The sequence below is a fragment of the Gopherus flavomarginatus genome, chromosome 11, assembly GCF_025201925.1.
Source record: "Gopherus flavomarginatus isolate rGopFla2 chromosome 11, rGopFla2.mat.asm, whole genome shotgun sequence".
Taxonomy (NCBI): Eukaryota; Metazoa; Chordata; order Testudines; family Testudinidae; genus Gopherus; species Gopherus flavomarginatus.
Window position 1 is genome coordinate 7,038,053 of NC_066627.1, and position 15,148 is coordinate 7,053,200.

Genomic DNA, 15,148 nt, shown 5'->3' on the forward strand with positions numbered 1-15,148 from the left:
TAATGACTCCTAGGAATGACAGTTGTTCTATTGCAGCAATGGGGAGCCTGTTTTACAAAAGGTGGCTAAAAGAGTTCAGCTTGTTTTGCCTGGAAACGTTGAGGCCCTCTGTGAATACAGCAAGGAGTAGACACCAGGGAAGGAGAAGAGCTATTGATACTACAAGACATTCTTTGGATTCTTTTCATGAATCTGAAACTGACCTGCTGTGTGAGCTTGGGCCAGTCACTTCCCCTCCCTGTGACTTTGTTGCCCCTCCCTCCCTTTTTCTGCCTGGTCCACTAGGACTGGGAGCTCTGTGGGGGATAGTCTATGTCTTACCATGTGTATGTTCTCTGCACTCACTTACAGTATTTTGTACTCCACTGATGGCAGTGCTGCACAGTGGCTATGAAGCTATACCAGGAGATCTGGTTTCTAAACCCATTACCCATTGTATGTTCCCAGGCAGGGTCAAACTTTGGCTGCCTGGTTCAACTCTGACCTTGACTGTAAAAGCGTGTATAGAACATATTCTCTGGGCTCTAAGCTTTGCTGCTACTCAGCTTTGCCATTCTGCAGCTTCTCTGTGAAATCAAAATGAAAATGGCTGCAATAAAATGAATGGTTTTGAAATTATCAAATTATCATTAGTGGACAATATTAGTGTTCCCCAACCGAACTTAATGCTATGTTTCCAATGTGGGGTGAGGTGGCCAGAAATTTTCTCTTTAAATTCATTTGAAAGCAAAATCGGGTTTTCAAGCAAACAATTTTTCCAAATAAGTCTCAGCTACCCACTCTGTGTGTATGTATGTACAATTACATCTACATCTATTTTTGCATATATATCCTATTTTTGCATATCTATGGATCTAGATATCTAAAGTAAAAATAGGATTTCTGTTTTTTCTAGATATGCAGAAAAAATAAAACTCCTTTTGGGGGTGGGGGTAGTGATTGTTGAAAATGTTCAGTTTTCAGCCATTTGTGGCTGAATAGGTTTGGTTCTTGGTTGCCAAAGCCCCACAATTTAGGTATTTGGGGGACTTCTTGAAAAATCAATTGTTTTTCTGCTTAAAAAAAATCTCTCGTGTTCAGTATGTTTTAGAGGATTGATAGCAAAAGTCTTAAGAAGCCTCTCTTGTTATATATATATATTCTAAAATTTGTTCTACATGTTAAAATTGTATCATATGTAACTGAAAAAGCAAACTTACTGTGATAGTTTTTGTGGATTTTTTCCCAGCTTGTGATGGCTTTGATGCTCCAGAACTGAGGAATCATGGGTCATTATCTGTCAATCAATCGCTGTATTATCCAGCGGCCATTTCCATGTCTATTTGTTGGATTTCCTGAATTGTTGGGTCTCTCTGCAGTTCCTAGCAGCCAGGGATCCACTCTACAGATGAGCGCTCTCTGCTCCCCTCCTTGGGCAGGCTTGGCAGGGATGTAAAGGACTATGGGCTTGTGTACATGAACATTTAATTTGGGGCAAGCTGGGATGTGAATCAACACTGCACTAGCCAGTGGGCTAACCGTCCATGTGACCCTGCTGATCTTGTCCTGTTTCAAAGAGCACTGGATCAAAGTGCTGTAACCAACTGTTACTGCATGTCAGCAGGGTGCGTAGGGACAGTTAGTCGCAGCGCGTTACAGCAGGGTCATTTCACTCACCGAATTGTTCCTACAAAGAAGCCCTAAATGGGATTAGAGACTTAAACCTCTTCCCAGCTCCAGGGCTGGCTTTAGCCAGTGCAGGGCCCGATTCATGGGGCATGTACTCTCCGGGTTGCGGGGCTATGGGTTGCAGGGCTCTAGCCAGGGTAGTGGGCCCTTCAGACTCTGGCCGATAGAGTGGAACCGCGGGGTTGCTGGGCTCCAGCCGAAGGAGCGGGTATGCGGGGTTGAGAGGCTCTGGTCAGGGTAGCGAGGCTGCGGGGTTGCGGTGCTCGGCCGTGATAGCTGGACCGTGGGAGTTGCCGCGCTCGGCCGGAGTAGTAGGCCGTGATTGGTTGCGAAGCTCCAGCCGGGAGAGCTGGGCTACGGGGTTGCGGTGCTCCAGATAGGGTAGCGGGACTGCGGGATTTGCGGAGCTGGGCCGAGGTAGTGGGGCCCCGGGGTTGCAGGGCTTTGGCCGGGAGACCGGGGCTATCTTGTTGCATAGTTCCAGCCAGGAGAGAGGGGCTGCAGGTGTGAGGGGCTCTGGGGCTACAGGGTTGAGGGACACTAGCCTGGATAGCGGGACCTCAAGGCTCCGGCTGGGAGAGTGGGACAGCAGAGTTGCTGAGCTCCGGCTGAAGGAGCAGGCCAGCGGATTTGAGGGCCTCTGGCTGGGTCAGTGGGGCTCTAGCCGGGATAGCGAGGCCTCTGAGCTCCGGCTGGGTGAGCAGGCCCATGAGTTTGCGGGACTCGGGTCAGTGTAGTGGGACCTACCGTGCTGCCACCGGGGTAGCGGGACTGCGGGGGTCTGGCTGCGGGAGTGGAACCATGGGGTTGCAGGGCTCCGGCCTGGAGAGTGGGACTACGGGGTTCTAGCCTGGGTAACGAGGCCTCCCAGCTCTGGCCGGGTAGTGGGGCTGTGGGGCTCCGACCAATGGAGTGGAGATGCGGGGTTGCGGGGCTCTGGCCGGGAGAGAGGGTCTCCGGCCGGGAGAGCGGGTCTCCAGTGTTGTGGGGCTCTAGCCGAGGTAGTGGGGCCTCTGGGCTCCATCTAGGATAATGGGACAGTGGGATTGCAGGTCTCCAGCCGAAGGAGTGGGGATGCGGAGTTCATAGAATATCAGAGTTGGAAGGGACCTCAAGAGATCATCTAGTCCAACCCCCTGCTCAAGGCAGGACCAATCCCCAAATGGCCCCCTCAAGGATTGAACTCACAACCCTGGGTTTTGCAGGGCAATGCTTAAACCACTGAGCTATCCCTCCCCCCTTCCCTCGCTTTGCGAGGCTCCGCCGGGAAAGCGGGGTCGCGGGGCTCCGGCCGGGGTAGCGGGACCACGGGGTTGCGAGACTTCGGCAGGGAGAGTGGGGCTGCAGGGTTGCCTCCAGCCGGGAGAGTGAGGCCGCAGGGTTGCGGGGCTCTGGTCGGTGTAGCGGGGCTGCGGGACCTGACGCACTGCCACCAGGGTAGTGGGACCGCTGGGTTGCGGGGTTCTGGCGTGGAGAGCGGGGTTCTGGTACTGGGGGGCTCTAACCAGAGTAGTAGGGCCTCCGGGCTCCGGCCGGGAGAGTGGGGCCGCGGGATTGAGGAGCTCTGGCCAGGGTAGCAGGGTTGCAGGGCTCCAGCCGGGAGAGCAGGGCTGTGGGGTTGAGGTGCTCTGACTGGGGTAACGGTGCCACGGGGTTGCGAGGCTCTGACGGGAGAGTGGGGCCATGGGGTTGCAGGGCTCTGGTCTGTGTAACGTGACTATATCAGGGTTGAGAAAAGAACCAGATAAGTTCATAGAGGATAGGTCCCTCAATGGCTATTAGCCAGGATGTTTTCCAGAGGCTGGGAATGGGCAGCAGGGGAAGGATCTCTTGTGATTACCTGTTCTGTTCATTCCCTCCGAAGCACTTGGCATTAGCCAGTGTCAGAAGACAGGATACTGAGCTAGATGGACTTGTGGTCTGACCTAGTATGGCAGTTCTTATGTTCTTAGGCTGTTTTGGACATTGCTTTTAGCTGCCTCTTTGGCCAAAGGCTCTCAGAAATGTGGCAGAAGATGCCATCTTGGCCAGCTAAGCCAGACTTTTAATAGACAGAAGGAAAAAGGAGAGGGAGAAAAAAGAAAAGGAAAAAGATGGGGAAGGAAAAGGGCATTTGAGTGGAGGGGAACGGCAAAGTCTCCCATCTGGGGTAGTGGCTGAGCTTGAGCTGGAGTCAGTTGAATGGGCGATATCATCTGAATTCCTCTCTCTGGCCTGGTCTGATGAGAACATCTCTCAAGATTAGGATGACAAAGGCCCAGTAGTGTCACGGAGGACACTGGGATCCCAGCAGACAATGGAGGTGGCAGCCAAGATTGTGAAGCTCACTCCTTCCCCTTTTCTTGTCTTTCAGTCAGCCAGATTCCACATCTGTGTCCCCATTCCTCAATTTTCCCTCTGAAGTCTCTTTTTAAGGACCAGAAGATATAAAGAGATAAGGAGATCCCCTAATTATTGTGTCCATCATTTAGAACTAATTTCCGACACACCAATTGATTTCCAGTCCCACACTTACCCTGTGTACCAGGCATGCGATCTTAACACAGTCCTTGATTATATCAGGCGGCCTTTTTCTTCAGACTAATCCAGTCTTTCTGTCTTCCTTTAGTACCTTTTCCCATCAACATTTGCTGCTATAGGTTATAATAACTATTTATGAAGCTTTATCCACTTTCCTGCAGTTAGGCTCATGACTGGGATTGGCCTGCTTGGCCAATGAGTGCTGCCACACCTCTGTCTAGCAGCTGAGTGAGGGAGCCCCCCAGGCAAGCACCACCCAGAACCTGCCTCACCCCGTCCCATGCCCCAACCTCTTGACTTCTCCCATACCCAAAATCTACTGCTGCTGGGAGCGGGGAGAGGCATGGAGCCAGGTAGGGAGCCCCGCCAACCTCCCTAGCACCAGTGGCAGCACGGCCTGCGTGCTGCTGCCCACCTCCCTCCCAGCACCTTGGCTGCCCTCCCCCAGCACCCACAGTGCACCTGTGCAGCCCCCTGCAAATTTTAGTCAGGGATATGTAGTAAAAGTGATGGACAGGTCAAGGACCATGAATTTTTGTTTACTGCCCATGACCTGTCCATCACTTTTACTAAAAATACCCTTGACTAAAACATCGCCTTATACATGAGGCATAGGTGGGAGCTTCTGGGAGCCAGGATGCACACCAAGGAAATCAGATCAATCTTGAAGGCAACAGCCTGGGGAACCAGGGAGCTGGCTGCCTACAGATCAAGACAAAATACCCCATTTCCATTATCCCCTCCATTTCCCTTCCATCATTTTTTTTTCTCCTGAAATTTTGACCATTGGTCCCAATCATCTGCATGTTACATAAGGGGAACTGGGGCATAGGGAGATTCAAATGACTTACTGAAGGTCACACACTGGTTTTGAGATTGTCTAAGAAAAGTCTAAATTTTACATAAGAAAAAATATTTCCAGGACTCTTTCTGAGCATCACTAGGAGTAAGATAAAATAGAAGAAATATATATTTGCTAATATATGGAGAGAAATATAAACTTTGATACACCCTGAATCTATCTATCTATCTATCTATCTATCTATCTATCTAATAAACCCAACCTCAGCTATTTATTTTTTCTTCCATTGCTATAGGATCTGGGTACCTTCTGTTATGCTTTTCTGAATTTTTTTTAGCAGATCATCGGAAATATGTGGCCATATTCCACCCTTGCCTTTTCACTTTTCTCAGCGCTGCTTTTATCTCCTTATTCTTGAGGCTGTAGATAATAGGGTTAAATACCGGAGGTACAATAGCATAGAGCGCAGGCACCACCATGTCTTGAATGGACGGGGCCCTAGAGTTTGGCTTCATATACATGAAGAATCCAGTGCCGACGAACAAGGAGACTACAATCAGGTGGGGCAGACATGTGGAAAAAGGCTTTATTCCTGCCCTCTGCAGAGGGGATTCTCACTACGCTATTGAAAATGTGAATGTAGGACACAAAGATTAAGGTGAAGCAGATAAAGCCATAGCAGAGGGCTAAGATGATGTTGTGGACCTTGTTGGGCTGCGTGTCAGAGCAAGAGAGCTGCAGGAGGGCTGGGAGGTCACAGAAGAACTGGTGGACAAAGTTGGGCCCACACAGGGCCGGCTTTAGGAAGTGCGGGACCCAATTCGAACACTTTCAGCAGGGCCCTGGCAGGGATGACTTAAAAAGAAAAAAGTGTAAAAAAAAGCCTTCCATTTCTTCCATGTATTATTTACTTTCCATAACTATATAAGTAATAAAATTGTATATTATGTACATTGCATCATATACGCTGTTGATTGGTTATTAATGACTGCCGTTTCACATGTGTGGGTCCCCGCCACTCCCTGGGAGTGTGCACATGTGTGGGTCCCTGCTGCTTCCTGCCCCCTTCATTGAAGCAGGTGTGCAGGTTACTGGCCTGGGAACTGCAGGGCAGCAGTGGACATGGGGCTGGTTCGAGGCAGAGCAGGGGCTGACTGCAGGTAGGGTCTGGCTGCAGGCAGGGCAAGGAGTGCGGGGCTAGCTGGAGACAGGGCAGTGTGGGGCAGGCTGGCTTCAGGCAGGGCCACAAGGGAGTGCAACAGGGGTTGGCAGGGCTGGAGACAGGAGTATGGGACTGGCTGGCTTCAGGCAGCGGGGTGCAACAAGGGTTGGCTGGAGACAGGGCAGGGTGGGAAGTGCAGGGCTGGTGCAGGCAGGGGTATGTGGCAGGAGTTGGCTGGAGACAGGGCAGGAGGTTTGGTAGGGGCTGGCTGTGGGCAGGGGGTACAGAACTGGCTGCAGGCAGTGGTGGGTGGGGCTGGTGTGGGCAGGGCAGGGGGTGCAGCAGAGGCAGCTGGAGCCCTGGCCCTTTAAAAAGCCCCCAAGCCCCTCACTATCCCAGGGCTCGGGGGCTATGTAAAGGGCCCGGGGCTCCCCTGCTTCTATCTCGCCCCAGACCTTTTAAATAGCCATGGCTCCCATGGGAGCCCTGGGGAATGCATGGGGGTGGCAGGGCTCCGGCGGCAATTTAAAGGACCGGGGTGGTAGAGGCAGCTGGAGCCCTGGCCCTTTAAATAGCACCCAGAGCCCTCTGCTACTCCAGGGCTCTGGGAGCTATTTAAAGGGCCTGGAGCTCCAGCCAGGGGCAGGGGGCTTGTCGCGCTCTGGCCAGAGCTCCGGCCCGGGCCGTGGGGCTTGTCGTGGTCCGGCCAGAGCTGCAGGGCTTGTCGCGCTCCGGCCAGAGCTCCAGCTGAGAGAGCAGGGCTGTGGGGCAGCCGCGCTCCCCCGGCGCTTTGGTCAGGGAAGCGGGGCCATGGAAGACCCCGGAGCAGACTGCAGCCAGGGTAAGTAAAAAAATTTAAAAGGTGCCTAAAGCGCGGGGCCCTCTTAGGCGCGGGGCCCGATTCCCAGGAATCGGGCGAATCGGCCTAAAGCTGACCCTGGGCCCACAGAAAGGTAAACTGAATGAGTTACCCACGTGCAACACTGAATAGAGTGCTCCACTAAGCCAGGACCCTGCAGCCATCTGGACACATACTCTGGTGTTCATGACTGTCCTGTATCTCAGGGGGTTGCAGGTGGCCAGGTAGCGGTCATATGCCATGACTGTCAGCAAGGCCAACTCTGCTGTCGCAAACATGATAAAGAAAAGCAACTGCAAGAAGCAGCTGTGGAAAGATATGGAGTGGCGCTGCATGATGGCATTCACCATGGATTTGAGGACGGTGGCGGAGATGTAGCAGAGGTCTAAAAATGACATGTTCTTGAGGAAAAAGTACATGGGGCTGTGGAGGTGATGGTCAGGGTCACGAGGACAATGATGAGGAAATTCCCCATGAAGGAGGCTACGTAAGCAAACAGGAACACAAGAAAGTGCAAGATCTGCAGCTCGTGGATGTCAGAAAATCCCAGGAGACGGAATTCAGTCACAGAGGTTTGGTTGGTCATATCCTATCTGGCAAGAATGAGAAAGACAAGGAAGAGACATCAGAAAAATGCAGTTAGAATGAAGAGAGCTAAAACAAACATCTTTTCCCAATTCATAAATTCTACAACACTTTGTATGTAGAGGAAGGTTGTGACACTGCTGTCTGTTATGCATAAGTTAAATAAAAAACATAAAATACTCTTGCTGGAAGGCAGCAATATAACACTACATTCATTTCTGAGAATAACACAGAAGAACCTAAAACAAGAGAGAGAGAAAGCAGGCTGCTTCCTAAGGAGAGAAACACAACCCACCCCATTTTACCCTAGTCTGGCTCTATGTAAACTGAATGGCGAAGCCACACACTTCCTTACAGATTTCCCTAGTCTGCTATTAGTAGCAGGAAACCCTTCACAAACTTAGAATGATAGCTTGTCCTGTCAATACACCACACTGGCCAGTCGTTACTCATTCTCTGAGTACGGAGGACACATCAGCATTGTCAAACCATATTAATATGTGTTCTGCCACCTTTTATTATAACTTAGGTTCTATACAGGTTCTTCCTAGACCTGGTCAGAAGGTGTTTCCTCTTACTGCCATGAAAAAAAATTAATGGCAAAAACGTACTTTTCTTTTCTTTTCTTTTCTTTTCTTTTCTTTTCTTTTTTTAATTTTCAGTGGAAACTTGTGACATTTCATCCAATAAAGTCCCAAAACATTTTGATTTTTGTAAGTGAAATGCTTTTTCTGACACCCTTCCCTCCGATTCAAATATTTTCTGTTCTTGACTGAAATTGTTCTATTTTCCCTTGCAAAAACTGAAAAATTTGGGGGACAGATAACAGTTTCCACAAAAAGTTTTGCTGGATAGAAAATTTTCTGCTAAAAGAAGAAAATTGACAGAATTTCTGATCAAGTGTAATTCTTGTACATTTCTGGGAGGTCTCAAAAGAAGAATAACTGATGATCGTCAATTGAGATTCAAGCTCTCAGCTCAGGTTTAGAAGCTTAGTGTTCTAACTGCTGAGCTACCGGATCACAAAGAATACTCTTGGTCTGATTTTCGAAAAAGATCAGCACCTGACAACTACTTTTTAACCTCACAAAGAATGAAACCAGATTGTCAAAGGAATTTACCATTCTCAGGAGGAGGTTCTGGCTGCTCTGCTCTTTGAAAAGATCGGTCACTTCACTTAGGCACCTATAATGGGAGCTGAGATCTTCTGAAAATCCAGCTTCACTTCAAGAAGATTGGTAGGGAAGGTCAAAAATTTCCCTCCACAACATTTGTTATGATGGAAAACTGGATTTTTGAATAAATATTTTATTTTATTTGTTTATTTATTATATATTTATTGTGCCATGTGACTGCTTTCCAGCATGGGGGGGGAGCGATTTATTGACCAATTGATTTTTTTGAACAAAACATTTTGAAGTTGTTGGGTTTTTTTGCATTAAAAAGTCAAAATTTGCCAATAATCCCTGGGATGAATGGACTCCATATCTCCCTTCTACTTTTGAAAACTTCAGCATTAGCCCAAGTTTCCATTGTATTTACAAGTTCTACTGATTACTGAAGCAAAGTGCTGAGGCAAAAGCCAGGTCACAATGACCTGTTCACATGAACAAGAAAACCCTGGAATCTGGTACAGGAAGAAAAAAATCTTAGCAAATATAATTCATTGTAATGATGGCATTTTTAAACTAGATTTTATTCAGTTTTTCTCTCTCTAAACAACACATCTATCTATCTATCTATCTATCTATCTATCTATCAGACCTCCCAGATCTCTGCGATTAATTATCATTTTAATTAAGTAACCCTGAATCCAGGAATATCAACAAGAACCACTTCAATCCATGTTAATATTCAATGACAGTTGGGCTCCAATATCCCTTTGAAAATCCCTCGGCGCCCCTAATGAATATGAAACCATACCAGGAAAATTAAATAACTTGCTGTTGATGCGAATATCCCGGGTTGTCTGTTCTACTTTGCAACCCATGAATTATTATAAAGTAGGTAAAAAATATGAAGTCCCTGAATAGATTCACATGCACTTTCATTTGCTTCTGACAAAGGAGTCACGTCAATGAGTGATGCAGAGGTGAGAAGAGTGATAAATTGTCTTTGCTCCTATGCAAGGTCCTATATTAATGCTTCATTGCAGTCCGTTGGGATGTAGGTCCCATGAAGCATCTCATAATTTTATCTGGAGAGAATATTTGTGTTCAGTTCTTTTCTTTGTTGTTAACACTCAGCCTAAGAGGGTGGATTGTCTGGATTTTCCTTGGAGGACGCATGGGGGAGAGAGAGAGTAAAGACAATAATTCCTGTCCTCTGCACAAAATTATGGAGAGAGATCACAATGTGAATGCCCTTCCTATGAATAAGCAACAGAGTCCTGTGGCACCTTTAAGACTAACAGATGTATTGGAGCATAAGCTTTCGTGGGTGAATACCCACTTCGTCAGGTGCCCATGAAAGCTTATGTTCCAATACATCTGTTAGTCTTAAAGGTGCCACAGGACTCTCTGTTGCTTTTTCAGATCCAGATTAACACTGATATTTGACTTCCTATGAATGGCTCAATTCATTCCAAGCCATTTACATCTGTGCCAAGTGAATGTGAAACTCTGCTGCACTAGAAAGGTAGCGTCTGACACCCACTTTGCATTCAATTTTGCACAAATATAAGCAATTGCCCAACATGCCGGGCAATAAACAATAAAGCCCAAGATGTGTTGAGCAGGGTGCTATATGTGACACATTGGAAAGCGGGAGTGAGTCAGTTTGATTTTGCTCTCACCCAATATGGTGTAAATCAGGAGAAACTCCATTAAAGTCAAAGTCATTCATGCCCAGGAGGATTAGGTGAATGAGCTGCAGGGAAGAGTCAATGAATGGGCCTAAGACTGATCCCTCAATGCTGTAGACCAGTGGTTCTCAACCAGGGGTCTGGGGCCTCCTGGGGAGCCTCAAACAGGTTTCAGGGGGTCCACCAAGCAGGGCCAGTGTTAGACTCACTGGGACCCAGGGCAGAAAGCTGAAGCCCTGCTGTATGGGGCTGAAGCCTGGGGCCGTGAGCCCCACCACCAGAGGCTGAAGCCAAAGCCTTGAACAACTTAACTTTGTGGTGTTCCCTGTGGCATGGGGACCCAGGCAATTGCCCTACTTGTGGCCCCCTAATGCCAGTCCTGGCTTCTATAAGCAGAAAAACCAGTTGTTGTGGCACAGATGGGCCGTGGAATTTTTATAACATGTTTGGGGGGGTGCTCAGAAAGAAAAAGTTTGAGAACCCCTGGTCTACAGCAGTGGTTCTCAACTAGGGTTTGGGCTCCCTGGGGGGCTGCAGGCAGGTTTAAGGGGGTCTGCCAAGCATGGTCAGCGCTAGACTCACTAAGGCCTAGGACAGAAAGGCAAAGCCCTGCTGCGCTGGACTGCAGCCCGGGGCCGTGAATCCCACCACCCAGGGCTGAAGCCGAAGCCTGAGCAACTTAGCTTTGCGGTGCCCCCTGTGGCATGGGGCCCTGGTCAGTTGCCATCTTTGCTACCCTCTAACACCAGCCCTGGCTTTTATATGTGGAAAAACAGTTGTTGTGGCACAGGTGGGCCGTGGAGTTTTTATAGCCTGTTGGGGCGAGACATCAAAAGAGAAAGGCTGAGAACCCCTGGTGTAGACCATTAGTATCTCTACTGGAGTTGGCAGGTATCAAAGGGGGTAAGCCCAGTGTGAACAAGATCACAGTCAGACTCCGACTGACCAACATTTCCACGTTAATTTCAGGGAGATTTGCAGAGCCCTCACTACAAGCCCCTCGAGGTAGGGGGAGGATCGTGGGGAGCGCTGGTCACTGGCACCCACATAAGGGAGCTGGCCACTGGCTCCTGGGGGAAGGGGCAGGCCTGACATGGGATCCCTGTACCCCTGATTCTGAAGGCAAGATCCACTGGGGCAGCCTGACTGCTGAGTGCCTTGGGGAGGGGGGATCCCTTGGCTTGTTTATCTCCCCATGGGAAAGAAGCATCCAGCTTCCCATTTCCCCATCTTGTCTGTGCTGCCTTCACCTCCTCTTTCCATCCACTTTCTCCGAGGTCACTGAGAGTGACAGGCATCGTGGCCAATGGAAAGCCTCCAAACACTGGTTCTAATCCAGCACAGTCACCTATTATTGTCCAGTCACATTCTGGGAGTGATAACATTATGCAGTGGGGAGTGGGGAGGTTCTTGGTTGCAAAGGGGAGTGTCCCTGACACGCTGGGTGACCCAGCCAGCCTGAGTAGGCTGCAAGGGCCAGATTCACAGAGGGATGTAGTCATTGCAAAGGCGGCTTCTCGCCCAAGCTAGGCAGGGGGAGATGCCAGGGAGAGAGGCATGCAGAAAGCCCTGCCTCCCTTAAGGAATTTGGCACCTAAGTCTGAGCTGCAGGGAGGTGCCTCCCTCTGTTTGGGATTCCCAACTGTGATCCCTTTTTGGGAGTCAATGCAGGAAGATGGGGGGTAGAGGGGAGAGATACTGAAGCCCCAGAGCAATCCATGAGCCAGGGGACAACAGACGTTCATCCCCTAACTCAGCTGCATGGCCAATGCAGTAAGTCTGCCCGCAGTTTGCCTACCGGAGCGGGACCCCATAGGCATGTCACACAGAATGATGGAGCAGGAGTACTTTCCTTGTAGCTCTTAGCCACATGGTCACGCATTCACCTGGGATGTGGGTAAATGGGATATGATAGAGGTCTATAAAATTGTGACAGATGTGGTGTGGTCAAAACCTTGCTCTTGCCCTCCACATAACACAAGAACCGGGAGTCACCCAATGAAATTAACAGGAGTACCTTTAAAACAAAAAAGGAAGTACAAAGGAAGCACTTCACACAATGCTCAGTCATTTTGTGGAATTAGTTGTCAGGGGATGTTGTGAAGTCCTGAAATATAAAAAAAATCAGATAAGTTCATGGAGGATAGATCCTTCAACGATGATTAGCTAAGTTGGTCAGGGATACAACTCCATGGTCTGGGTGTCTCTAAGCCTCTGACTGCCAGTGGATGGGATTGGATGACAGGGGATGGATCAATCAATAGTTTCCCTCTTCTGTTCATTCCCTTTGAAGTACCTGACATCAGCCACTGTCAGAAGACAGGATACTGGACTAGATGTACCATTGGTTTGACCCCATATGATCATTTATATATTTTCATGTTGTAATGTAAAACTTACAATTTTCTTAACTTAACATTGCATGGACATAAAATGACTTGACACTATTTCTTGTTCAATATGAATACTTATATTCGTACAAAATAATTTCAATTTAGCAAAATAAAATGAATTAAACATTGATGCATTGCATACAATTTGTGGAAAGTAGTTATTTAGTCCATGAAACAGAGGGAGATGGGAGGATGGCAAACAGGGAGCTGGTGGGGGGAAAAGAGGAAAGCAAGGAGCCCCTGATGTGTGCAAGGGGCTCAGCTGACAAAAGCTATGAAATGTGAGACCCCACCTATTACACTGAGTGTTATTGTTACTGATCTATCTAGGAAAGAGAAAAGAGCACATTTATGAAAAAATGGGGAAATTATCTAAAGGCAGATATCACTTGGAAGAATGGACAACAGCTAGAGGAAGCTAAGAACATATCTATATTTGCAACTATTCAGGAAAAAAGTATTATAAAATACTTGATCAATGCTAAAGTCAGTCCACTTAAGCCCAGGAAAAGGTATAAGAAAGGGAAACCTAATGTCTAGAGAAGGTGTGAAGGCATATATGCTGGGATTGCATTAAGATAATAGTACAGAAATTAGACAATATTTTTGACTAATTAAACAGATTTCTCAAGAATAGTAAAGGTAGGCCACCTATAGAACCCAGAATTATTGTCCAGAGTTGCTTATTGACTCAGGGAAGAGCACACTGATAACACAATTACTTCTGGTAATAAGATATGTGATAGCTCATGTTTGGAGAAGGATAGATCCACCAACATTAATGGCATAGGGAAATAAAGTATGGGCAAACTTTCTAATAGATAAAAGGGGAGAGATCCATTAATTGATTTAGTTGGGCTTGGTCCTGCTTTGAGCAGGAGGTTGGACTAGATGACCTCCTGAGGTCCCTTCCAACCCAAATATTCTTATAAACTTCATGCTAAAAGGTTGACCAACACAATTTTTTTGAATGTTAGAAATAGAGATTAAAGATATGGATTGTTAAAACTCTGATGGAAAGTTCATTTAGGATAATCAAGTAATTGAAAAAAAAAGATAAATCAAGATACATTCTGTCTTTATAGTTTCTTCCCTGAGGACAGAATTCTGCTCATCAGTTTCCTGATGGCCTTTTTCATCTCAGAGTTTCTCAGTGTGTAGATCATTGGGTTCAGCATTGGGGTGATTACAGTGTAAATGATTGACGCCAACTTGTCCATGGGCAATTTCCAGAAGGGCCTAGAATAGATGAAGATGCAGGGTATGAATTGTAAACACACAACTGTGATCTGGGATCCACAGGTAGACAGAGCTTTGTGCTTCCCATCTGTAACATGTGTCTTTATCTTGACAAAGATGATGGTGTACGAAATGAGCAGGATGATGAACATTACTATGACAAGCATCCCACCATTGGAAACCATCAGCAGCTCGACCATGTAGATGTCTGTGCAGGCCAGTTTGATGACTTGTGGGATATCACAGTAGAAATTGTCCAAGATGTTTGGACCACAGAAAGGCAGCTGGAGGATCAATGCAATCTGAACAGCAGAGTGAGCCAATCCACCCAGCCATGCCCCTGCCACCAGGCCCATGCACACACCACGGTTCATGATAGTCAAGTACCGCAGTGGTTTATAGATGGCTATGTACCGATCAGCAGCCATCACCACAAGGACAACAACCATAGCACCAGCGATGAAGTGGAAGAAGAACATCTGGAGGATGCACTCATTGAACGAGATGGTTCTGCGCTGGGAGAGGAGACCCAACAGCAATTTTGGAGCATTGACTGATGAGTCGCTAACATCTAGGAAAGCCAAGTTGGCCAGCAGGAAGTACATGGGGGTGTGGAGCCGGCGGCTGGTGATCACAGTGGTGATGATGGTGAAGTTTCCCAACCAGGTTGTCAGGTAGACTATGAAGAAAACAACGAAGAGGCATCGCTTCAGCTCAGCATTCTGGGTGAGGCCTAAGAGGACAAATTCTGTCACTGTGGAGCTGAGGTTCTGCTCTTCCATTTACTAGCCTGAAAATATGCCTAGACAGGGAACTGTAATAATTAATATGAAGAAGTTTTTATTATTCCTTCCTTGAATTACTAGTATTAAGTCAAAATTAATGCCTCAACAGACATTTTGTTTAATAATTATCTTAGTATACTAAATTCAGTCATCCTCAGTGCAGGGCATCCCTTCTACAGCAGACTCTATGAACTACACCAGTTGTCATGTTGAGTTTTGGGATCATTGAGAGCGAAAAGGAGCAGCCTACCTACAAAATCAAGCCTCTGCCAAACCACTTTCTGTATTCATTTTCCCACAGCCCTCATCTTGCACACATCCATGGGGTCTAG

The 15,148-nt window shown here is 47.7% G+C and overlaps 1 protein-coding gene and 1 pseudogene across 1 annotated transcript; both read right to left on the bottom strand.

Moving 5' to 3' along the window:
- Positions 1 to 1,900: 1,900 nt before the first annotated feature.
- LOC127031802 (olfactory receptor 14I1-like) lies at positions 1,901 to 7,597 on the bottom strand (annotated as a pseudogene).
- Positions 7,598 to 13,871: 6,274 nt separating this feature from the next.
- On the bottom strand, positions 13,872 to 14,813 carry LOC127031203 (olfactory receptor 4D9-like). Its single transcript, XM_050917970.1, has one exon. The coding sequence runs from the start codon at positions 14,811 to 14,813 to the stop codon at positions 13,872 to 13,874; it is 942 nt and encodes a 313-aa protein (XP_050773927.1).
- Between the last annotated feature and the right edge of the window lie 335 nt (positions 14,814 to 15,148).